General features: G+C 37.9%; 1 protein-coding gene across 2 annotated transcripts in view; it reads left to right on the top strand.

The window, feature by feature from the left end:
- Positions 1 to 10,578: 10,578 nt before the first annotated feature.
- The window catches only part of FOLH1 (folate hydrolase 1), a 52,628-nt gene continuing 38,126 nt past the window's right edge, over positions 10,579 to 25,080 (top strand). Inside the window, exons 1-4 of one of the 2 annotated variants that reach the window (XM_014827956.3) lie at positions 10,579 to 10,910; positions 13,183 to 13,291; positions 17,563 to 17,749; positions 22,732 to 22,833. In XM_014827956.3, coding sequence (XP_014683442.3) covers positions 10,793 to 10,910; positions 13,183 to 13,291; positions 17,563 to 17,749; positions 22,732 to 22,833 — 516 coding nt within the window. In that variant the 5' untranslated portion in view covers positions 10,579 to 10,792. Of the gene's footprint in view, positions 10,911 to 10,970; positions 10,990 to 13,182; positions 13,292 to 17,562; positions 17,750 to 22,731; positions 22,834 to 25,080 lie in introns of those variants that run through there. The other variant, XM_070490465.1, reaches the window with a different exon arrangement.

Below are 25,080 nucleotides of genomic sequence, written 5' to 3'. Positions count from 1 at the left end.
GCCAGCCTGCTGTGATCACCAAGACAGCAGACCTACTACCTGCTGTGTCCATCAATTGCTGTGCCGACAGAGCAGTCTCATGACTGTTGTAAAAGAGACATTTCAATCATATGTGAAACATCCTCTTTGAGGGTGTATAACCACTCTGTATACCCCACTTCTTTGGTGCCCTTTCTTTCTTCGGGAAGAAGGGCCCCTGGCCATGGTCCTCACATTTTGGCTCAGAATAAACTCACCCAAATTTTCATTTATAGATTGGTTATGGATTATTTTCATAGACAATTGGCAGGCAAAAAAAAAAAAATAAGAATTAAGTCTTTGAATTGTGACTTGTGAATTTGCTTTTGAGTACCCATTGGTTGTCGATCCTTTCTCTCCCAGGACTATCCATTGCCTTCTTGTTTGTTTCATTTTGTGTCCTGAGAACTTGGTTTGGTAACTGTCAGGTTGGGGGAGTCCTTAAAATACGGCTAGACAGAAACGTGAGTGGCACCCCATTCATGGCTGGATATGTTTGGATGGAACTGTAGTTTGTACACCATTTGCCACTAGGGTCCTACCACTGTTGCCAGCTCTCAGGGGAATTGTCTTAGGACTTTTTTTTCTTTGGGCTATCTTTGAGAGTGACTGGATTTGGGGAACATAGTATCTTTTGCACCTCTTTGGGGATGCTTCTTGCACCCATAGGGCTGTTCACTACGGCCAGGAATATTTACTGTTTGTCCCAGCTGAAACCTGACAAGATATTTGAAAGGACTTATTTTTAAATTTTATTGAGGTCATAATAATTTATAACGTTGTGAAATTTCAGTTGTACATTATTACTCATCAGCCACCACATAAATGTGCCCCTTTACCCCTTATGCCCACCCCCAACCCCCTTCCCCTCTGGTAAGCACTAATCTGTTCCCTTTGTCCATGTGTTTATCTTCCACATATGAGTGAAATCATATGGTGTTTGTCTTTCTCTGCCTGGCTTATTTTGCTTAACATAATACCCTCAAGGTCCATCCATGTTGTTGCAAATGGGATGGTTTTGTCTTTTATCATGACTGAGAAGTATTTCATTGTATATATACACCACATCATCCATTCATCAGTCAATAGGCCCCTGGGTTGCTTCCACATCTTGGCTATTGTGAGTAATGCTACAATGAACATAGGGGTGCATAAGTTTCTTTGAATTTTTAGTCTCAAGTTCTTTGTATAAATACCCAGTAGTGGGACAGCTAGGTCATATGGTATTTCTATTTTTAACTTTTTGAGAAATCTTCCTACTGTTTTCCATAGTGGCTGCACCAGTTTGCATTCCTACCAGCAGCGTATGAGCACTCTCTTTTCTCCACAGCCTCTCCAAGACTTGTTCTGTTTTCTTTTTTTTTTTTTTTTTTGAGGAAGATCAGCCCTGAGCTAACATCCACTGCCAATCCTCCTCTTTCTTGCTGCTAGGCCACCAGGCTGGCCCCCAACACTTCTTGTTTTTTGTCTTGGCAATTATAGCGATTCTAACAAGTGTCAGGTGATACCTCACTATAATTTTGATTTGCATTTCCCTAATGATTAGAGACGTTGAACCTCTTTTCATGTGCCTATTGGCCATCCGTATATCTTCTTTGGAAAATGTCTGTTCATATCCGCTGCCCATTTTTTGATCAGGTTGTTTGCTTTTTTGTTGAGTTGTATGAGTTCTTTATATATTTTGGATATTAACCCCTTGTTGGATATATGATTTGCAAATACTTTCTCCCAGTTAGTAGGTTGTCTTTTTGTTTTGTTCCTGGTTTCCCTTGCCTTGCAGAAGCTCTTTAGTCTGACGAAGCCCCATTTGTTTATTTTTTTCTTTTGTTTCTCTTGCCTGAGTAGACGTGATATTAGAAAAATCCTTCTAAGACTGACATCAAAGAGTGTACTGCCTATATTTTCTTTTAGGAGTTTTATGGTTTCACATCTTACGTTCAAGTCTTTAATCTATTTTGGCTTAATTTTTGTGTATGGTGAAAGATAATGGTCTACTTTCATTCTTTTGCATGTGGCTGTCCAGTTTTCCCAACACCATTTATTGAAGAGACTTTCCTTTCTCCATTGTATGTTCTTAGCTCTGAAATGCCTTTTTTAAAAGTTGCTCTGTTGTCAGAAGTTGGCCAAATTGGAAACTGACATTGAGAGCCTGACAAGAACTTTTTTTAAAGCCTTCTCCACTAAGCTAAATAAAATTATGTACCCAGAGGGAAAGAAAAACATGCCGGAGACAAACAGTGCTACATCTAGAACACAGGAATCTTTGATTTCCATCTTAGTTGAAGATCTTCTCCCTGATACAAAGAAGCAAACGGAAGGTAATGTAGTTGGACGGATGGGTCAGCCTTCATAGCATCTAGGTTGCAACCCCATTCTCTGAGCAATTAAAAACAACTGCATTTGCCTTACAAACTGAGTCTTTACAAGAACAGAATTGTGGATCTAGAAACAATTCAAAGCCCACCTATCCTTTTTACCAAGCCCAAACGCTCCTCTATTCATCTCAGAAGACTTGTGGTTATTGTAAAATTCTGAATTTAGGATCAAAAGTCCTTCTCGGAGGGACTTGCTTTCTTTCCTTCTACCTGTGAGACATAAATGTTCTACCTGGTCTTCTCTAGGATCTGAGGGCCATCTTGAAATGCAGACTTCAGGGAGGTAATTCTTACCAGAAGGAAAAAGAAAAAATGGGGAAAGCCTATTTGGAAATAGCTCCAACTGTTCTTTCATAAACTAATGAGTTTTGTATTATGGTGCCTAATTTATGTCTAAAATCTTAGAACTGTACCTATAAGGTCTCTGTCTGTGTCTGTCTGTATCTTTATGTACATGTATGTATGTATGTTATAAATGTGTGATATTTTTTCCTGCCTCCAGGTGGCATTACCAAAATTAATTTATAAAGAGCTTTACTTAACTGGCTTAAGACAAAACATTTATATAAATCAAGTATACTCTTAGAAATATAGACACTAACCTAAATGTGTTTTAGAACTGCAGATAATTCCTAACCTTGAGTCAGTCTAATGTGGAAGAAAAGCTGTCAACAGTGATTTCATGCCCCTCGTGCTGTAACAGATGTATAGATGGAGTACTATGGCGACACAAAAGATGGAATGAAAACTCTTCTTGTGGAAGTCCAGAAAGAGAGAACTGCAGTGGTGATATTTGAGAGGAACCTTAACATGTGACTAGAGCACTTCCAGAAAGTTAATTGATAATGGGCACTTGAGGCACATGAGACAGATTTCACAAAAGCCTGATGCCAGAAAACAGACAGGAAGGTTCCAGAAACCATTTGAAGTTCAATGTAACAAGTTTTTGTGATCAATGATGGCAGCAGGGAATGGGGGAGTAGTGCTGAATGGGAGGTGAGTCTGGAAAGCTTAATTATTCAGGATTCTGTGTGGCAAGTATAAAAGAAACTAACTCTAATTAGTTTAAGCAAAAAGGAGGGTCGGCAAGAGAGTCAGGCATTTATTACAAAGACACAAGAGTGTCTCACAGAACCCAAAGGTAGGAATCACACTGGGTCTCAAGAAAACACTGAAACCAAGGATCTTGAAGGTCAGGAATTAAGGGAGTACATAGTCCATTTCTAACACTATCTCTGCTCCTCTCTGGACACTTGCTTTATTCTGCTTCCTGATTAATCCTACTTTCTCTGTTACTGTATCCATGTGGTAGGCAGAAACTGATGGGCTACCTATGTAACACTTCCAGCCACTTCAACCTCCAACTCAACACCTCAGCAAAAAGACTTTCCTCTGAGCTGAATCGGGTATCTATTCTGCATTAACTGTGCCCAGGGACCTTAGGTTTTCAAGGTAGACGTCCACTACAACAGTAGATTTGTATAAGGTTTTGGGAAAATGTGCACATGTTGATGAAGAATTTAAACATTATTTTGTAGGGAAAAAAAGAGTAAAGGCAAAGATTTTCAAGCAAGAGACGGATATGATTGTACTTATTTTTTAGGAAGACACTAGTGGTAGTTGGATATGAGTAAAAGAGAGAACAGAAACCAGGTCTACTTTGTTTCTATTGCATCTGCTGCAACTGGCAGAGTTCCTGATGCATAGGAGACACTCAATAAATATTTCATAAGTGAATGGATAAAGAATGACTTAGGTTTTCATCCTGAACAGCAATGGAGAATGGTGTCATTTATTCAGATAGGACAGATAGAGAAGTCTGGCAGGAGGTGGGGGTGGTGATGCAGAGATGGAGAGTAAATTTGTTGGGGGGTGATGTGTTGGCTAATCTTGTGTGTCAACTTGACTGGGCTAAGGATGCCCAGATAGCAGGTAAAACATTATTTCTGGATATGTCGGTGTCTCTGGAAGAGATTAGCATATGATTCAGTAGACTGAGTAAAGAGATCAACCCTCACCAATGTGATTGGGGCCTTAATAGAACAAAAAGATGAAGGAAAAAATGAACTCTGTCTCTCTCTTCTTGAGCTGGGACGTTCACCTTTTCCTGTCTCTGACATCGGAGCAGCTGGTTCTCTGGCCTTCTGACATGGGGACTGACACCAGAGCCATCCCTCACATGCCCCTTCTCAGGCCTTCAAACTTGGAGTGAATTATATCACCAGCTTGCCTGGTTCTCCAACTTGCAGACAGCAAATTGTGGGACTTCTTGGACTCCATTACCATGTGAATCAATTGCTATAATTAATCTCCTCTTATAGATATCTCTACATATTCTATTGGTTCTGTTTCTCTGCAGAACCTTGACTAATACAGTTGGGTATTAACCCAACTTCTCTTTGACCATGTGAAGTGGGAGCAGCCTAATAAACTTTCAGGTGGAGATCTCAATTAAGCCATTAGATATTTAATTGTGGATCTCAGAAGTGAAGTCTAGGTTGACAACAAATATGAAAAAATGGAGAATTCCATCAAGGTAAGTGATATTTGGTGACACTAGCTTGTGTAACAAATAAATCTACTGGGTTAAAAAAAATAAAAGTTCGTTTTTCACTTCTATAAAGTCCAATTGGGCATTCTTGATTGCTGGTCTCTCCACCAAGCAATGATTGAGTCAATGTTCTTTCCATCTTGAGGCTATACTATCCCCCAGGGCCTCTGATTCCTCTGCTAGAGCACGCGCATTCAGCCAAATGATTAAGGTGAAGAGAGAGAGAGTGGAGGATGGTGTAGGAGGCTTTTAAGAGCTAGGCTTGGCAATAACACACATCACTCACTCTCATATTTTATTAGCTTTTTCACAGTATTGCTCTTTCATTACTCAGCTTCAAGGGAGACTGAAATCTGTAGTCTAGCTATGTGGTAGGAAACAGGGAAATGTGTTTGGTGAGACTCTAGCCAGTTTCTGCCAGAGTATAGATGGTACTTAGAGTTTGAAATCACTTCAATAGATACTATAGAAAGAAGAGAGCACAGGGCCAAGGCAGAGCCTTGAGACACTCCAACATTTATAGGGCTGGTCAAAGAGGAACTGATAGAGGAGACTGAGGAGGAATGCCAGTCAGTTTGAGAGGAGTGGTGACGTCTAGAAGAGGAAGTGTTAATTGTAGAATTAGCAGTTAACTTTGCTGAATTCTCTGAGTATCTACACTGTGACCCCTTTTTAAAAAAATGTCCCTAAGGGCAGGTTTTACATAGAAAAGACCACTGAGATGTTTACTCTGATTTTTATAATCAATATTTGGTTGATTGAAATTAGAAATTTAAAAAAACTTCGTTCTTCCTTAGCTTAATTTCAGTATATATCTCTTATTCTATTTGTAAATCTAATAAATTTTAACAATAATTATGGGACCTTTTATAATTTTAGTTTTATTTCACGTACTTAGTTAACTAAATACTGTTAAACATTTTAAATAGAATTTATATATTTAATGTATTCTATTAACTTTTATGCACTTCATTTTTCTGTCTAACAAATCTTCTCAAGTACTTTAAATTAATTCTTCTAAGTCTAGTAAATTTAATTTATAATTATGGGGAATCAACTTTTTTTTACATATTCCAGTAAAACTGCATATAACTATAGAAAGTAATTTCAATTTAAAATCCAAAAGATGAACTCAATTACTCAATTATACAGCTTATATTAGAATCAAGGCTAATCAAATAGGCCAAATTCTCTCAAATATTACACATGAGATTTTTGAAATACTAAATATGCCTGAATTTCTTATAATTAATGGGTTCAATTGCCTATACATTTCTATGTTTAAATCTAAACACTCTAGAGGTAAAAATATACTTCTCACAAAGGAAATATTGGTGTCATCACAAAGTCTTCAAGGATATTCTCTTAGAGGTTTGGAATTTACATATTTAAATGAGATACTGACTAGGGATACTGACATCTGCACCTATGAGGTCCTATTTACAGTCACTATAACAGCCCACTAAATGGACTTGTGAACATCTTAACCTACATAGGTTACATGTTTGGGTTTGGATTTTACCTAATTCTTCTCACAAGATTCTGCAATGCCACTCAGGTGGTTATATCACCAAATTTAATTTTCTTTCGTTCTTATGTTATTTAAGATATCTTCCTACATAGGTTTAAATATCTCTGATCTCACTGGAAATCTACAATTTTGTCACGTTTTTCCTATTTCGTAGAAACAAATGTCCTTGGAAAACTTAACTGACAGCAGTGTTCTATTTGAGCTCTCAAGTTTTCTTCCATCTGAGTTAACGGAAATTCCAAGATTTCTTGGTGAAGACTGTTTTAAATCATTTCAGCCTAACAAGTTGAGATTACATACACTCTCTCCAATGCTGGTTAGCCAACAGAATAAATATTTTTTCTGATTTAGATATAGTCAATTCTAGCCAGGCACAGGTGAGGATCATAATGGCTATTATCTAGTAAGCATCTGCTTTGTACCATGACATTACAGTTCCAAGAGTCAGAAATCTCAGTTTAAGCAAAAAAAGATATTATTTTGGTGTTTCTGTGACCCAGCCCAGTACCTGGTCCGTGGTGATAATTTTAAGAAATGCTTTTCAAACTGCATGAAAAACTTAGATGAATACGTATTCGTAAAGGACAAAAGTGCTTTCTCCCATTACTGAATTAAAGTTAAATACTTTTGTACCTTATTGTTCTATTGTTTAAAAGTTTTGGAGCTAGGTCATAATTATTCATCACCTAATAGTTGCTATGAAATTTGTTCATTTAAAAGTAATTATTATATAACTCTTATGTGCCAAGTGCTCTGTGAGGCGCAACCCTTCCTCTCTGGGAGCATTTAGTCTAGTGATTCTTTAAGAGCTGATGGCCAGTGGCGGTGTATTACCTCTCCTTGATTTAATATTTCTATTCTGAATCTATTATTTCCTGCACTGAGAGAGGAAGTGGAAAGTCATGTCACACTTTAACTAATCTACTGACCCACAAAGTAGTGCTACCCATTTTTTGTGTATGGATGGGCATATGGCACTGTGAAATATTTCAGGGTGCTCTCCAAACAAGAGCTACTGAGGTTAATGTGAATCATTAGATATGGACAAGGGGCCCACAATGCTCTCCTGAACACAAGCTGTTGTATTCTTTTGCGCTCACAATCTCTGCTTTCTGGTATTGTTATTTATATTTCTATTTAGGCCCTGTCTTCCCAATTGGATTAAAGTTCTTCAATAACAGTAATCATCTCTTATACCTCATAATTGCTTCATTACTTAGTGTAATACCATTCATTCATTCAAAAGGATGTTTCTATATGCTAGGCACTGTGGTAACTCTAGAAAATAGACGGGAACAAGATATGGTCCCTAGTGCCATGGAGCTTAAAAACTGGAAGGAGATAAAATAGTAAAATGTGTAACAAAAGGCTAACAAAATTAAATTAGAGATCAGTGTATTAGTACCAAATGTCTATGAATATCAAGAAGACTTCTCAACATAGGTATTTTTAAGCAGAATCTTTAAAGAAAGAGAACAAATTCTGCATATGAAAGTGGAAATTGGATATCCCCCTAGAGGAGTACATTTGCCTTTGGATACTTCCAAACAAAGCATTATTAAACAAGTGTTATCTTCATTTTTCATTTGGAGTTTATAAATCATGATGAATGTGTCAAGGAAGCGAGAGGTGCAGGGTTGGGGAGAATGCTGTATGAAACCAATGTTCTTGAAATCTCAAACAGGCACCCAGGCAAGGGCCAGGTGTGTCAGAGTTTTCATTTTTCACTAGGTGACATGATGCATAGTGCATTGCCAAGCAAATAGCTTTCCTTTTCAACATCAAAGTTGGTTTTCAGTTCATTCATTCATTAATATTTATCAAATAGTTATTCTATGCCAGGAATTATGGGTAAAATATGTGTAAAATAAAGTCCCTGACCTCAAAAAAGATCATAATATCTGGGAAGATACACAAGTGAACACAGTTACCAGATAGTATGATAAATGTTATAATCAAGAGAAACAAAAGAGTGTCCAACTGGGTTTGGCATTCTTCTTCTTCAAGTCCTTATGTGAAGAGTCACCTGCAATCTGTCCTCAATAAAGAAGGAAGGATAGTATGGTCTAGTGCTTGTTAAAGCAAACACATGCTAATTTTTGGGGGGGAAGTTAATCAGCTTCACTAAACCTTAGTTTCCTCAGCTATAAACGGGAAATAATAACAAAAGTGACAACAGAAAAATTTGGTCTGGCTTGTATAATCACCTGTTGGAGATTTTAAATGCTTTTGAGGGAAATCCTGTTAATTAAATGAAATAATTCATGTAAAGCACATAGCAGTGTCTACCACGTATGATGTGCTCATAATATTAGTTATTGTTAATTAGTTATTAATTACTTATAAAGGTATGTCTTCCCCACTAAATCATAAGCTTCACGAGTGGAGGAGGAATCCTTTCTCTAAGATCTGACAGACGTTCATTCATTCTCTGATCATTGTTAGATAGTTCTAATATTGTTCAAAAATCCCTTCTTGTGCTTAAGAAATATAATTTGTCTCATTTATGCTCACATCTGACTTTCAAAACATCTCCATTAATGGAAGGTACTTAATAATGTCATTAGATGATCCTATATTTTACAAACAAGCAGATGTATTCAAGTAGGTTGAATACTTGACTCCCAAGGGTACACAGTTTAGACAGGACCAAAGTTGAAGTCCAAGACTTCTGACCCCAGGCCCAGGACTCCTCCCAACACTACCGGCAAAAGCCCTGAGCAGACACACCCCGTGATCAGTAACCCCAGGCAGTACAGAGGTTGAGAGGAAGGCAGACCCTGGATGATGTCTGAGCTTTGTGATTCTAGGGGTTTACTTCACTGAATTCAATTTCAGTTTTCCTATGTGTAAAACAGGAAGAGTGTTGGTACCAGCCATGAAAGGTTCCAGTGATGTTTAAATGAGTTAACGTAGATAAAGTGCCTCATTTATAATAAGTGCTCAATAAATATTATTCTTTTGCCATACCTGGTTAGACTTGACAGTAGGAACATTAGGAGACATTTAATAAATATAGGATATTGTTAGAAAGGGATTAGGAAGCTCCCTCCTTTCCTGTCCTGGGTCGCCAAGGGGTTGGTTCACGGTTGACAGATTGATTTTCCCACACCTCTTCACTTTGCTCAGAAATTCTTTATCCAAGTACCCATGAGTCTCTACAGCCTAGCCCCATCTCTCCTTACTCTCTCCCTGTTCTTTCTCTTTCCCAAAACAAACTATATACTATTCCTTGAACATACCCTAGTTTTCTGTCTTTGTCTACACCTTTGGCTCTCCCACAATTTATTCTCATCTCCACTGGTTCATGGTTCTGTTAAATACAACGTTTCCATGAGGCACTCCTGGCGGAGTCCGTGCACCAAGTCTCACTCGTGGATTGCAAGAACACAGTTGATTTTATAAAGCATGTGGTTATTCTCTCCTTCTAGACATTATTGTTCTTTTTTTTAAGAGTTTATAACAGGGATAAAATGATGTGCAATTGACTCTTCAGGTTAATTCAACATAGACTCATTTCATGCTTACCAAGTGCAGCTGCGATATGCAAGTGGACAAACTCTCTGCCTTCAGCAAGTTCCAATATTATTTCTTTAAAAATGGTTTTGTTATGTAAAGGAGAGAATAACTCCCTAAAAGTTTACTCATATCCATGATGTTAAGACAAAGAACACGGGTGGCAATTCACATGGACGACAGCCGCTCCTTGACCATCTGAAACAGTGCCAGAACTGACCACCACGTTTTTCTACTCGACTCACTATAGTGCTACAAAGTTTTTATCTCATAGGATTTCCGAGGTGAAAAAAACTCTCGAGAGATGACCTAGTCTAGTCTACCAACTAGCCTGGAGCCAGGCCCATGTGGCTTTTCCTAGGCAGACAAAAGAGGAGCGTTCTATTGAATTACACGGGAAAGCCTTAGTTTTCTTTCTGCTTATCAGATTTTGGTCAGGGATTGGAGAAAGGAGAGTAGCTGCCTCCTTCCTTTTTCTCCCCTTCCTTCCTCTTTCCTTCCTTCCTTTTTTTCTTTTCATTTTTAAATAAGCAAGAGCTAGACATTTTCAACATAAACTTTTTCTTAAGCGCCTCCCCCAAGGGGCCGGGTTTTCTTCGGGCGACTGCCTTTGCCTCCCTCTCGCCGGGATTGGCTCAGAGTAAGCTAGAAATGCTTTCGTGGGGAGAAACTAGACCCGGGGCTGGAGTGGATCCCAGCCTGCAGTAGCGATCAGCGCGGCGGGTGGGAGGAAGCCTTGGCCCGGCTGCGGGGCCGCAGCGGAGGCGCAGGTCCGGGAGGCCCCGGCGGCCCCGCGCCGACATGTGGAACCCCCTCCACGAGCCCGACTCGACCTTTGTCGCTTGGCGCCGCCCGCGCTGGCTGTGCGCCTGGGCGCTGCTGCTGGCCGCCGGCCTCTTCATCTTCGGCTTCCTCTTCGGTAGGGGCGCGCTCGCTGCACACAGCCGGAGCCCACCCCGCAGTTTCGCGGATCGCGGGACTCGCGGGCCGCCTGCCGTGTGGGCTCTTGTTACTTGTCTCCCCCGGGGGCGGTGACTTGGTGGAGGCATACCAGGATGAGCCCCCGCGTGTTAGGCGGAGGGTCCTGGGGGCAGTGCACAGTTGGGTTCTGGAAAAGCTATTGTAGGACAGGCTCACCTAGGGTAGGGAGTAGAACCGAGCGAGAGACGCTGAAACTGAACTTGAGAGGTTCCACTCGCTGAAGCCCTGCGAGAAATCGGTACGCTTTAGGACGAGGGCCTATATCTGGGGCCGTTGAACCAGGTGGTCCAAGGAGCTTTGCAGGAAGTGACTCTTAGCTGTTTGGAGGCTTTAATCCTGTGCCTGAGGCTGCTTCATGTATACAGGAGGTAGAAGTCAGGGCGTCGTTGCCTGGGAGCCCTTTTCTCTCCTGGTTCTTTCGTCTTTGGGAGTAAGTAATAGAGGAACGTTTGGGAACTGGCTGATATTGTCAGCGCTCTAAACAGATCTTCCCCAGCAGCTCTTTTGCGTTGTCTCCTGTGTCCTCATTTGCAGACCCAACCCAACTCTGAAAAACCAGGGAGCAGCACAGGCAAGCTCAGACTCTTTTAAATTCTAATTTTGACTCTACCACTTCTTCATGGCCTTGAACGAGTTACTGAATCTCTCTTAGCCTGTTTCCCAATCTTTACGATGACAGTATCTGCAATTTATTGGAAATAGTAAATGAAATAGCATCTAAAGCTCCTAGCACGGTATTTGGGTATCGACACGTTTCTTTATTCCTTCTTGGTGAGGAGATGCTCTTCATTGGACCTTAAAGCACAGGACTAGCCTAAGATATTGCCACTTGGTTCACCCCTGCTCTGAATTCTGGGTCCCCTTTCTGGTATTTAGAAGAACAGGGCAGAGCCAGCTGGGTTGACTCGAATTCAGTCTCTTGCTGTGTGACCTTGGGATCATTAAAAAACTTTTGAGCCACTCTCTGCTCATAACTGACATGATATTAGTACCTATCTAAGGTTGTTGTGGGGCTTAAACGAGATAAGTGCTCAATAAGGACACATTTCAAATTGAATTTCAATTTTCTCAACTGTAAAAATGGGGAATAGACTTGGCAAGGCTGGCACAGGGATTAAAATCTTCTGTGTCTCTTAAAGGCATTTAAGTGGCCGACACAGAATAGGTTCTTTATTAATGGTGGCTTGTTTTTTTTCCCCAGGATTCTCTAATCTCCCCTCCCCAACAGGCCTCCTACCTCTTCCTCCTGTTCACTTCTCAGATCTCAATTCAAGTATCTCAGCCTCAGTGGGTCCTTGCCTGATCCCACAGTCTAATCCAAGTCCCTTTGTCTTATGTGCAGGTGGAACTGTATTTCCACTTGTTTTCAATCATTTATTTCACTATGCCTGTGTGTATGTGATTAATAACTAGAAGACTCCATGAATGCTAGCTGGGTGTGGATTTGGGCAACCATTTTATGTCTAGATTATATCATTTCTCTAAATAAACCCTCTAAATAAATGATGCCCCATTTCCTTCAGATTAAAAACCAACTACAAGGGCTAATGGTGCCATGTGATCTGGCTACCCATTGCCTCTGGCTTCTATGGGTGCTGGATGTCTTGCAGAGATGTTGGGTGAATTGCAGTTTCACTGTAGCTTTCCAAGGTTGAACTTCCCAAGCCTGCTCCAACTGGAAACAAAATCTCGGCACATTTTGTTTTGGTTTCAGAACCAGAACAAATTAGAAATCTGCATTTCCTTTAAGTCTTTGGAATAATTTGTGTACTTGAAATATATTCATAATTTATTCATTATAAACATTTACTGAACACTTATTGTGGGTCAGCAGAGGAGCAGACACTGGGGATAGAAGCTTTAAGGGGAAAGAAGGTAGATCTCCTTTTTGCCTTCACCTTCAAGAGATCTTGTTTATCCCCATTAGTTGAAACAGATTTAATTTTAGTGCTGATGTCCTCATAAAACATTTCTTAGAATAACAGCAATTGGCTTTTTAAAAATGTTGTAATTGATTTGTAATTTAATAGTCTGTTTGCATGACTTTTTCCCAGTGGAAGTAGGCATGAGAAATTACACTTCAGAAAATCTCAGTTAATGCTGGAACTCGTTGATAATTTGTGTTTTATATATGATAGATACAATAATAAGAAAATAAGGTTCTGTCTATGAGCTTATATCTCATTTCTATATTTGTATGTATTTTTCAGGATGGTTTATAAAGTCCCCCAATGAAGCTACTAACGTTGTTCCACAACATAATGTGAAGAAGGCATTTTTGGATGAGTTGAAAGCTGAGAACATCAAGAAGTTCTTATAGTAAGCATATACCTGAGAGTTTATATGGACAATTTGTCGGAAAATTTTGTTATTCTGTTTAGATGTTTTGACCTAATATTTTATCCATAGGCACTGCCTCTATTTTTTAGAAAAAAAAGTTATTTGTTGAAGATCTATCGCATTTCATCTGGCGAGAATTATACTTCAGCTGAACTTCACCACTATAGATGTTTTCGAGAAGGGGTCAGCAAATTTTTTCAGCCTGTGTAGGCCAGCGGATCTCTCTCACAACTACTCAGCTTGGCTATAGTAGCACAACAGAAGCCATAGAAAATACATAAGAGAATAAGTGTGTCAGTGCAGATAAAACTGGCTTTATGGGCACTGAAATTTGAATGTCATATACTTGATCTGTCACAAAATATTATTCTTTTGTTTTTTTCCACCTATTTAAATGTAACAACCGTTTTTAATTGGGCTGTACAAAAACAGGACATGAGCTAGACTTGGTCTGTGGAATGTAGTTTGCGAATTCCTGTTTCGGAGGAAGCCAGTATATCTTAGTCAAAAGAAGAGATTTGGACTTTGAAGTCGAGACAGATGAGTTTAAATTCCATCTTTGCCCGCTGATGGTAAAGTAACTCTGAGTGAATGCTTAATCTTCCTGAGCTCTCATTTCCACATCTATACGATGGGGATGATGATATTGTGATGAGGACAAAATTAGAAAGCATATATGACACAGTTTAAAAACAAGCTCCCTATTTCCTGAAATAGCCTTCTGTAGTGTAGAGCAAAAGAGGTAAATGAGTAAATTTAAAAAGTATTTGCAAAGCAACTAAAAGCAAAACGCTTGTTGAGAATTATTATATACAGTTGATTAGAATACTTAGCTTTTTCAAAGCATCAAGTCCCTTTTCTGTTTTTTTTTAACAAATTGGCTTAGTGTATGTGTCCAAAAATACTTGAAGTCCCTGATGGTGATTGAAAGATTCCTTAGTGAATACAAGCTATAATTTTATGTAAAAGACAGTTATAGATAGATACATAAATAGACACACACATAATCACACACATATTCCTATATTAATTGCAATAGAATTAAAACTATGAATAAAAATTTGCTAGGGAACCTCCCCATCTTTGGAAATGCCGTTTCAAGTGAGAGACCCTGAAGTTTAAACTTTGTGGAAATCTCTGCCTCTTGCACTTATTTCACTATAATTAAGTATAATAGATATAATAAAAGTGGAGATCTGGCAAGATAGAATCCTCATTCCTAGACAGAGCTGTTTTCCTTGCTTTCTTCTTCCTTTCCCAGCTGTAACTTGGACTATCAACCAAGGAGAACAATGAATGCCTTCCTTTATTTCTCTTTCTGGACCCTTGAGCAAGATTGAAACAGTCAGCTTCTTGCTTATTCTCCATGGTTCTGACCAAGCTCCTCTAACTGTTCAGAACTCAAGGATGTTCACCGTTACGACGTGAAACAGAGATTAAGAGAAGCCTCACTCACCTCTCCAAGGACCACAGAATGTCTAGAAGCCTCCTGGACTCTCCAGATTTCCAATTTGCTATTTGTTCATCAGAGAGCTTTCAATCTAAATATACCCATGGGTCAGGGGTCATTAAATCCTTGGATCTTCCGTATTGTCCCCTTCATCACCCTTTGCTCTGCTACTAAAGATCCTCAATGCTTCTAAGCCACCTGCCTCTCAGTAGTGGACGGGAGGATTAAGGAGGGGCTGCCTTTGCTGTCTTCCTTGGGATGTGGGGTCCACCTATGTTTCCCTTTCTGTTTTGGAAACACCTAGTTGAATTCTCAGATCTGTTCACTATTTTGCAACTTTTTAGAAAGATTTTACTTCTCCACTCTGTTCTGAAAGACAGGATTATTTCAGAAGAGTGTTTTAGACCTCTGGTCTCAGAATTTCACTGATCTGGATTTGAATGCCAGTCCACTTTTTGCCAGCTGCCTTTAAGTCACCTAACTCCTGCAAGCATTGTTCCACCCTTTGTAAACCAGAGGCAATGTGTTAAAACAGGAACACTAATAACTCCCTTTATTAATTGAGACAATGTGATGATATTTGGAACATATTTTAACTTTTCTTGCCAAGTTTTTAATACAAGTTATTGACTATTTTGGATAATTTGTAAATTTTTCTTTTTCTAATTTGACATTCTTGTAGGATCAACAAATTACTTGTGACACACTTCTTTTTTTTTTTTGAGGAAGATTAGCCCTGAGCTAACTACTGCCAATCCTCCTCTTTTTGCTGAGGGATACTGGCCCTGAGTTAACATCCATGCCGGTCTTCCTCCACGCTATATGTGGGATGCCTACTACAGCATGGCGTGCCAAGTGGTGCCATGTCTGCACCCAGGATCTGAACCCTCGAGCCCCGGGCCCCCGAAGCAGAATGTGGGCACTTAATTGCTGTGCCGCCGGCTGGCCCCTGTGACACACTTCTTAACTGATTAAAACACAACAAATTAAGAACTGCTGTTAATATCAGTTATCTAATAGAGCCTCAAATCTTTGCGAAGTAGTGAGATAGCAATATTCTCCCTGTGTACAGAAGAGAAATTTAAGACATGACCAGGATTACACAACAAGTTAGTGGCAAAACCTGTAACATACCACCTATGTGATTTTAGGCCAGTTAATTTATTTATCCTTGGAAACAGATCTTTTTTCCTACTCATCTTTTTCAGGATCAGCTTTGCTGCAAATGAGTGAGTCCTAGCCCTGATCATGGCACTCTGTTACATCCTAGTTAATGACAAAACTGTTAAAAGGAATTTCACTTATAATAACAGAGTCTGATAATGATCTCCTTTTTTTCCTTTCTTTGGCGAGCAGGTTCAAGACTCCCATAGCAACTCTTTTTGTGTGTAGGGACAGAGATATAGCTGTTATTTCAGGAAATATGCGTTATCTACACCCACTTTACTGTGTTACAGTTTGTGATCTGTGTAATATGGAAGAAAATGGTAACATGTTGGCTATTTTTCTGTTTTCTCTGCAGGTATGCATTGATGAAAGGATAGATAGACTGCTTAGCTGCCTCTTAAAATTGTGTTCTTTTTGTTACTGTATTTTGCAAATACACATTAAAAATCTTATATAAGATGTTAAGCCCCTAAAAATGTACTGAATAAGGATTTTAATGCTATCTTTGTAAATACAATTTAAATAATTTTAACATAATTATAAAATTAAATTAATCACAGGAATTTCATTTTTTAAAAAAATTGAGTTATTTTCTTTGGTAGGTAGTTTTCCAAATCAAAAATTAGATACACAATAAAATTAAACATTTAAAATTGGGATCATCTTAGTCATGTTGCCTGTTAGTTTTCCTAAAATCAATGTAAGGATGGAAGTGTGTTGATTTTAGAAAAACCTATGTATTTAGAATCAGAAATTCATGAAATTCAAGAAGTTTATGAGCTGGAAATAAATAATTGTCTTCTCATGGTACATGCTCCTCTGTCAGGTGAGTCATTTTTCTTTAAGGAGTTTAAATTGAAAATAACCAATGAGCTGAATCTTCAGGGAAAAAACAAATTTTCAGAACAAAGAAATTTAAAACAAACAAACAAAAGAACAGTGTCTACATACTAAATGAGAAATTACTCTACTCATGAAAATATTTCTGGTAGCCAAAATTTTGGCACATAGTTTATTTGTTAAAGATGGTCCTGGTCAGACTATTTCTCATCGATTCGAAGTGTATCACTATGCATGAAGGTTGGAGTACAAGAGATCCAGTCTGAACTTGTATAAATATGTTCAGATTATTCCTTAATGAAGATACTTTATGAATGATTGCTAATCAAAAGGTTTCTCGCTTGGCTATAACTTTCAGTACTTAAAAATGGATGCAATTATTATTCTTGACATGTTGCTGCTTGGTCATTTGAATGAAAATATTTTTCATCTCAAATATATTTTACACAGTGAAATAAACAGATAATTCCATGAAAGTTCCAAGATGCATGGGTCTTAGAAAAGAATATGACACTTTCCTCATCTGCTATATAGGGAGACATGCACAAGATTGCACATAACAATTCTCCAGAAAAAGATCAGTTTTTCTCTTGACTGAGTACAAATTAGAGCATGAAAACTTCAAAAAACGCTTTGAAAATCTGTTTGATGCAATAAGAGTACCACTTGGCTCTTTTGTGTATCACATCTCAAAGTATTTTTTATAGTGTAAATCTGCCTTAATTGGTTGTTGATTTAGGATAAAGTCTGACTAAACATGAATTTCTAACCACTTTCAATTTTTGTCCACCAGTAATTTTACACGGATACCACATTTAGCAGGAACAGAACAAAACTTTCAGCTTGCGAAGCAAATTCAGTCCCAGTGGAAAGAATTTGGCCTGGATTCTGTTGAGTTAGCCCATTATGACGTCCTGTTGTCCTATCCAAATGAGACTCATCCCAACTACGTATCAATAATTGATGAAGAAGGAAATGAGGTAAAAAAGATAAGAAAATAAACTCCTCTCATCTGTTCTTTTCAAATATCTTCTATGAAAGAAGGCCCTGTACCATCTTCAATTATTGATAAAATGACTATTGAAACTTGTGAATGATGCTTTTAATTTCTCATTATCAGTATCAACTACTTTCTTATGATGTTCGAATTTAAGGTGATGTTGGAAAGATTCTGAAAAATTAATGTTTGATGACAGTTGCTATTTTCTATTTTTTAGTACTGCACTCATATAAAGTATATTAGTAAACTTCCAAGCAACTAAAATGCTTTTTTTTAATAGGTAATAGTAACCAGTGTTTACTAAGCATCTTGTAGGTACTTGAAATGGTGCTAAATGCCATCATATTATCTTTTTTTTTAATTGAAGTAACATTGGTTTATAACATTACATAGGTTTCAGATGTACAGCATTATAACTTAATATCTGTGTATACTACAACCTGCTCACCACCAAAAGTGTAGTTTCCATGCATCGTCATATGTTTGAATCCTCTCACTCATTTCGCCTGCTCCCCCTCCCCCTTCCCTGCTGATAACCACCAATCTGTCGTCTGCTTCTAAAGTTTCTTTTCTGTTTTGCTTGTTCATTTGTTTTGTTTTGTTTTGTTTTTTATATTCCACATATGAGTGAAATCATAAGGTATTTGTCTTTCTCCATCTTAGTTCATTTAGCATAATACAGTCTAGGTCTATAAAATAGATACATTTTTGATAGGTTAAGATCATAAAAGGTACTGCATAGGTTTGAAATTTCTAGGAAATTCAGAGACACGGTGTGCAGTTTGAGCAAGCAGGTTTTTATTGGTACTTAATGCTTATGCCTTATGTGATCGTGGGTTCAGCTCTGTGCTCAGAACTGGAATGTGGGCATTTGGAGGGGAAGAGAGTTTGGAGAGAAAGTTTATGGAATGATATCTAGCCTGAAGAATTTGCAATCTTGTTTGCAAGTTAGGGCACTTGAGAAAGAGAAGATAATACAAGTAATTGAGACATTTCCTATCGTGATATATATTCAGTATAAAAGCTCATAAAATATAACTCAAATATTCATCCCTATTTAGCATATATTACTTTTAGAGCTATTATATCTGACTAAAATAGCCCCTTTCAATCTAGATAGCTTCTTCAGTCCTCTTGTTAGTTGGGCCTCTGAATTGTGTACAAGTTCAAATATGTCTGGCTTGATCAGTGAACTAACAATGTCAGGTGACTTAAATATATATAGATTTAAAAAAATTTTCAGAGTATGTCAATGACCTCCTTATTGACTAATGAATCGGTCTCTTCTTAGTAGTTAATATGTTTTACAGTCAGTGATGTAATAAATACTTTTTAAAAAGGTATGAGACATGTCAGTATACAGCATATGGTCCCATAACATTGATTAAATAAGTGGTAGCATATCTATATCATTAAGTACTAAGGAGTCTTTAAAAGGATGTTTAGAAGAATTATTTAATGACATAATAAAATATCGATTATATTAAAAATATACATATGCTTAAACCTCTGTTTTGATCTGTCAGATTTGGGGAATGTCTATGTACAATGAGGAAAATAACAAGCTTTCACTTCTTTTTTCTGTCTTCACCTCCCAATTTTGACTGTACCCTTACTTTTATTATTCCTTTTCATTATTTGTTTTTGCTATTATAGGCATTTATTAAATTCTTAAAGTCTGTCACATAATATAAATATATCATGATATAAATATATCACGCTTCATTTTGGAGATTTCCCTGAATGATTTTAGCTGCCTCTTTTGGGTTCCTAGACCAATTTCCAATGTGTGTGTTTTCCCCACACATCTAACAAGCAGTTCTTGGACACCAGCTGGGTGTCCTACAATTCGACTCAGTTCTGACACTGTTTACCCAGAGATAGTGCCAGATTCCACAGGTTGAGTGCTCAGTTCCACAAGACTACACCGCCCCCTTCAGATGCCAGTCCCAAGCCCGGGTTTATTACCTGTACTCTGACCAACTGGCTATAAATCAGAGGTTCCCACAGCCCCTTCCTTGCGTTTGATTAATTTGCTAGAGTTGCTCACAGAACTCAGAAATATTTTACTTACTAGATTGTCAGTTTATTACAGAGGATACTAAAAGATACGAATCAACAGCCAAATGAAGCGATACACAGGGCAAGGTATGTGGGAAGGGGCAAGAAGCTTCCAGATGTACCACTCTCCCTGTATCTCCACGTGTTCACCCACCTGGAAGCTCTCTGAACCCTGTTCTTTTAGGTTTTTATGGAGGCTTCATTACGTAGGCACGATTGATTAAATTATTGGCCGTTGGCACTTGATTCAACCTCCAGCCCCTCTCCCCTCCCCAGGGTGGGACTGAAAGTTCCAACCCTCTAATCACACAGTTGGTTCTCTTGGCAACCAGCCCCCATCCTTAGGTCCAAAAGTCACCTTATTAACATAACAAGAAACACCTTTATTCTCCTCACTTAGGAAATTCCAAGTCTTTTAGGAGCTCAGTGCCAGAAGTGGGGACAAAGACCAAATATGTAAAGAAATCATAATATCGTAATATTAATAATAAATCATAATAGCACACCGCCTAAAGCTTTTTAATGTTTTTGAAGTTATATCATTAGTTCATTTTCATATTTATTTTTATCCAAGTTATACCTGCACACGAAGACTCACCTAGTTCTCCAAAATGCCTTGATTCCTCCCTATTTCCCCCTTCCTTGAGGCAAGCACTATTGAACCATGAGTTGATTCTTTTGATATTTACCTCTTTCTTTAAGTAATGTGCTTATATTGCTTGTGTTTCAGATTCAGACATTATCTTTTGACATGGTGACAATTCAGCTCCATTTTCATCCCTCCATGACAACTTACAGATGCTCTCTTACTGTCTCCCCAACTCTCAGTGTAGTATAATTATTGTGACTAAGTATTCACTAACTATTCACAGCTGAGCTATGTGGTTGAGCGTAAACTTTTAGTCTCCTGCACAATACAGACAAGTTCCTTCTCCCACAGGCAACAAGTATGGTTAGTGTTTTGTAGATTCTACCAGAAATATTTTAAATATATAAAGACATGATACTTTATCTTTGTTTATGTAAAGATAACATACCATATGGATTGAACTATACATTGCCTTTTTATGTCACAAAAACTTGTCAGTGCAAGTAATCAATAATCAATCTATAAGTCAAAATTGGAGTGAGTTTCTTATATGAACCAATTTGAGGACCGTGGCCTGGGAGAGCAACCTCCACTAGGGAAGGAAGCACTCCAAAGAAGTGAGGTGTACGGCGTTGTTATATTCTGTTTGGAATGAGAAACATACATCACATATGACAAGGGTATCTTTTTTTACTACAGTCACAAGATCTTTTGCTAGCACAGCAAGTCAGTGGTCACGAGATGTACACAGGAGGTCAATTTGACGCTTAGTTTCTGGGAAGAAATGCTTATCTTTAAAGAAATGCTGGTATGGGAGGAGGCATACATTCCCATCTTTAAAGGCAGCATTCTTTGCTGTGGGACACTTTGTAAATGTTTAATGCATGCCTGACAGGCCATGTCAGGCCATCCTGGAGAAGCAAGGTCATGGCTTCCTCAAATACCTCAATATATTTAACCTTTCTTATCGCTTTTCATTTATTCATCAAAGTAAATAGAAATTTGCAAACCGAAATTTTCTTAGTTATACTCAGAATACATAATTTGAGGCTGTATTAGTGAAGCTTGGAAAGTGAGCAACGTTTAGTGATATATAGTCTACCTTTGATAAAGTCACCCCAAAAAGTCATTTCTTTGACCTTAAAAAACTTTTCCGAGTGTTAGAATAACTCATAAACTTGCTGTAAAATCCACTTGCTCAGTGGTGCTGTAACATTGAAGATTACCGTAAAGGCAAATCAAGTGAGACCAGCTTCAGTACTCCCTTGGCTGGAAGACTTGCTGATGTACTGACTTTGTTTCTAGAAGGATTTTTATTGCACTTTAGTATAGTTTCTCTTATAATCTTCCCCAGTGATTCAGATGCGTTTGTATCCTGCGTGCATCACAGAAAAATTATGGGGAATATGGACGATGTGGGGATTTTTGGAGGCTAGGAGATTTGGTTTCATTTTATCAGCCTCAGGACAGGTAGAATATTGGGGCTCTAGTGAGTACAGTTTAGTGTCAGCCCAGATGCACTCCCCATCTCCCATCACCTTTGTTCTACTGCACCGGCCAGGACCTGTAGCATAAGGTTGCAAAGAAGTGGTAATAGCAAGTATCCTTAACTCAGAGGGAATTTTTTTTTCTTGAGGAAGACTAGCCCTGAGCTAACATCTGCCAATCCTCCTCTTTTTGCTGAGGAAGACTGGCCCTGAGCTAACATCTGTGCCCATCTTCCTCTACTTTATATTTGGGATGCCTGCCACAGCATGGCTTTTGCCAAGCGGTGCCATGTCCCTACCTGGGATCCAAACTGGTGAACCCTGGGGCGCCAAAGCGGAACATGCGCACTTAACCTCTGCACCACTGGGCTGGCCCCAAGATATTATCTGTGATTCGGTGTTTTTAGGTCTTTTCAGTGTGAATGTTATTGAGTGTATCTAGCTACTGTCAGATACAGATTCCCCCCAAAATGTGATTTTTTACTGAAGTGAATTTCATATTTAATTTGTTTCTAAGTAAATGATCTTAACATTGTTATAAGTGACTAAGATTACTGTACAAGGTTACTTCTTATTTGGGGATTAAAATTTTCCTCCTAAATCAAAAGCTGGTGCTTATACCTCTCACGGCCTATAGTTTATTCATCTCACGAAGTCCTCACAGCTTGCGACACAGTGCTGGCTATGCGATATGTCTTCTCAGAGTACTGAGGGATTGATTAACCCTCGACTGACAAAAGAGATAATACTCATTTTCCCTTGTTTGGTTGTAGTAATCAAACTTTACCTGGGTTTACTTTTGATTATTGTATTTTGTGTCTCTAGATTTCCAACACCTCCCTGTTTGAACCGCCTCCTCCAGGATATGAAAATATTTCAGATGTTGTGCCACCTTTCAGTGCTTTCTCGCCACAAGGAATGCCTGAGGTAAAAATGCAGTAAAGAAAGGAATACTTATTCTTTTTTGTTCACAGTGTTTTTTAAGATAAAATTTACTACAGTGAGATGCACAAATCCAAAATATACGTTTAACGGCGTTTGACAAATGAATATACCCATGGAATCCAGCCCCCTTCAATGTAGAGAATATTACCATTACTTTGGAAAGTTCCCGTGTGTCCTTTCTCAGTCAACTCCACACGCCCCCGAGGCAATCATTCTTCTGATTTTTTTGCCGCCATGGTTCAGTTTTTTCCTATTCTAGAGATTCATATAAATGGAATTAATAGCACATAATCGTTTGTGTCTGACTTCTTTTACTCAGCATAGACTCTGTGAGATTCACAGGTAGCATTTATCAGTTGCTTATTCCTTTTTATTGCCAGATAATTTCTATTGTATGAAAATACTAAATATTTTACTACCCTTGTATAGCACTGATGAATTTCCAAAGAGTTTGAATAACAGTATTCATTGCCCTTTTCGTATGAAGAGCTTGAGTGTCATTCTAGAAAACTTTCTGCGGTTTACTCAGTAAAGCAGTGTGCACAATTATCATCAGAAATTTTATGACTGATCCCCAGCTTCCTGCACAGTACTTTGCTTTTTATAAGAAAGCTAAGTTTGAAAGAGCTGGATATAATTTATTAGTATCTTTTTAAAAATTCTCTCTTCTAGTGTGATGGTGAACATTAAGTACACTCAGTTTTGGACTTGTTCAGTTTGAAGTGCCTGGGATATATTCACAAGAAGTTGCTAGTTGACAGTTGGGTATAACGCTCAACAGAGAGTTCAGGGTTTGGGCTGTCATTGGAAACATCCTAAGTAAAATATTTGCATGTAGCATTGAATTGATATTTAAAAATCCATCTTCACTAGTCAGTTAGGATTTATTATAAGATCATAAGGATGATTTAATATTAGGCAATGCCATATTTTTAATAAGTAAGGTAAAAATCATACTATTTCAGCGATTTTCAAATTTATTTGATTCATTAACTTATTTATAAATTAAAAACTCTCACAAACTTAGAATAGAAGAATATTTTCCATTGGTTGTATTAAATTTACTCCAAATGAACACTTTGACATCTTAATGATATAATATTGGATATATAATATTGGAAATGATATAATGTTGGAAAAATCTCCCTAAAAATTGGCACATAAAAAGAATGCTTGCAATCATTGTAATTATTTCATAATTGTCATGAAATAGGAATAAGGGATATAAGAACTGAAAATGAAGAGATGTTATATTTTACATCTCAGGTGTGCTGAGGTCACTTAAACTTGTTCCTCAGGTTCAGGCACACTGCCATATGGGTCCCTGTGAGGTCCCTCATTTATTTTCTTTTCCCTTCATCTCTTATCTCTATTCTTCAGTCTCATTCCTTTTTTCTATCCCTCTCCCATCCCACACCCACCCTAATGTATTTACATCCTCAGCAATGTATGTATTGAAAATACATGGCTTTGTTTAGTGTTCGATATATTTTAAATTCACATAAATAGTATACTTTAGGTCTTACTTGATTTCTTATTATTTTCAATTAATGGTCTTTTAAAAATCTATCCATGTTGCTTTATGTCAGGATAGTTCATTACTTTTCATTCTTGCATATTATTCTGTCTTATGTGCACACACATGTAGCTCTTAGTGGCAAACATATGGTTTGTCTCTAACACTCTACAGTGTTGGAGTGCGTATGTCCATACATGCCCCCATAGGGGCTTACAAGGTGTTTTTTGTGTGCAATAAACCATGTACGGGATTGCTGCATTGTAGGGCATACTTAATTTTGCAAGGTCCAGCGTGTAGCATACTCCCACCAACGACACATGAATGTTCCTTTCTCCTCATATTTTCATCAACACTTGAAATGACATCACTTTATAAGTTTTGCCCACTTAATTGTTTCATTGTTGTTCTGATTCACCCTTCTCTGATGACATATGAGGTTGCTCATCTCTAAATATATTCATTAGCTACTCTGATTTTTCACTCTGTGAAATCGTTAACTGTAGGCTTTTTCTTTTCTTGTTGAATTTCCATCCTTTTCTTAAGCTGTAAGGGTTTCTTAAATATTTTGGTTATTCATTCAACATCAGTTTTAGATATTACAAATAGCTTCTCCTAATTTTTCACCTATTTTTTCATATTATCTATGCTGCCCTTTATTTAAAAAAATCTTAAATTTTGATACTGTCCAATTGTTGTTTTTATGTTTTTTC

This window comes from Equus asinus, chromosome 20 (genome assembly GCF_041296235.1).
Source record: "Equus asinus isolate D_3611 breed Donkey chromosome 20, EquAss-T2T_v2, whole genome shotgun sequence".
Classification (NCBI taxonomy): Eukaryota; Metazoa; Chordata; class Mammalia; order Perissodactyla; family Equidae; genus Equus; species Equus asinus.
The sequence above is the reverse complement of the archived record's forward strand: the minus strand, read 5'-3'. Positions and strand labels throughout refer to the sequence as shown.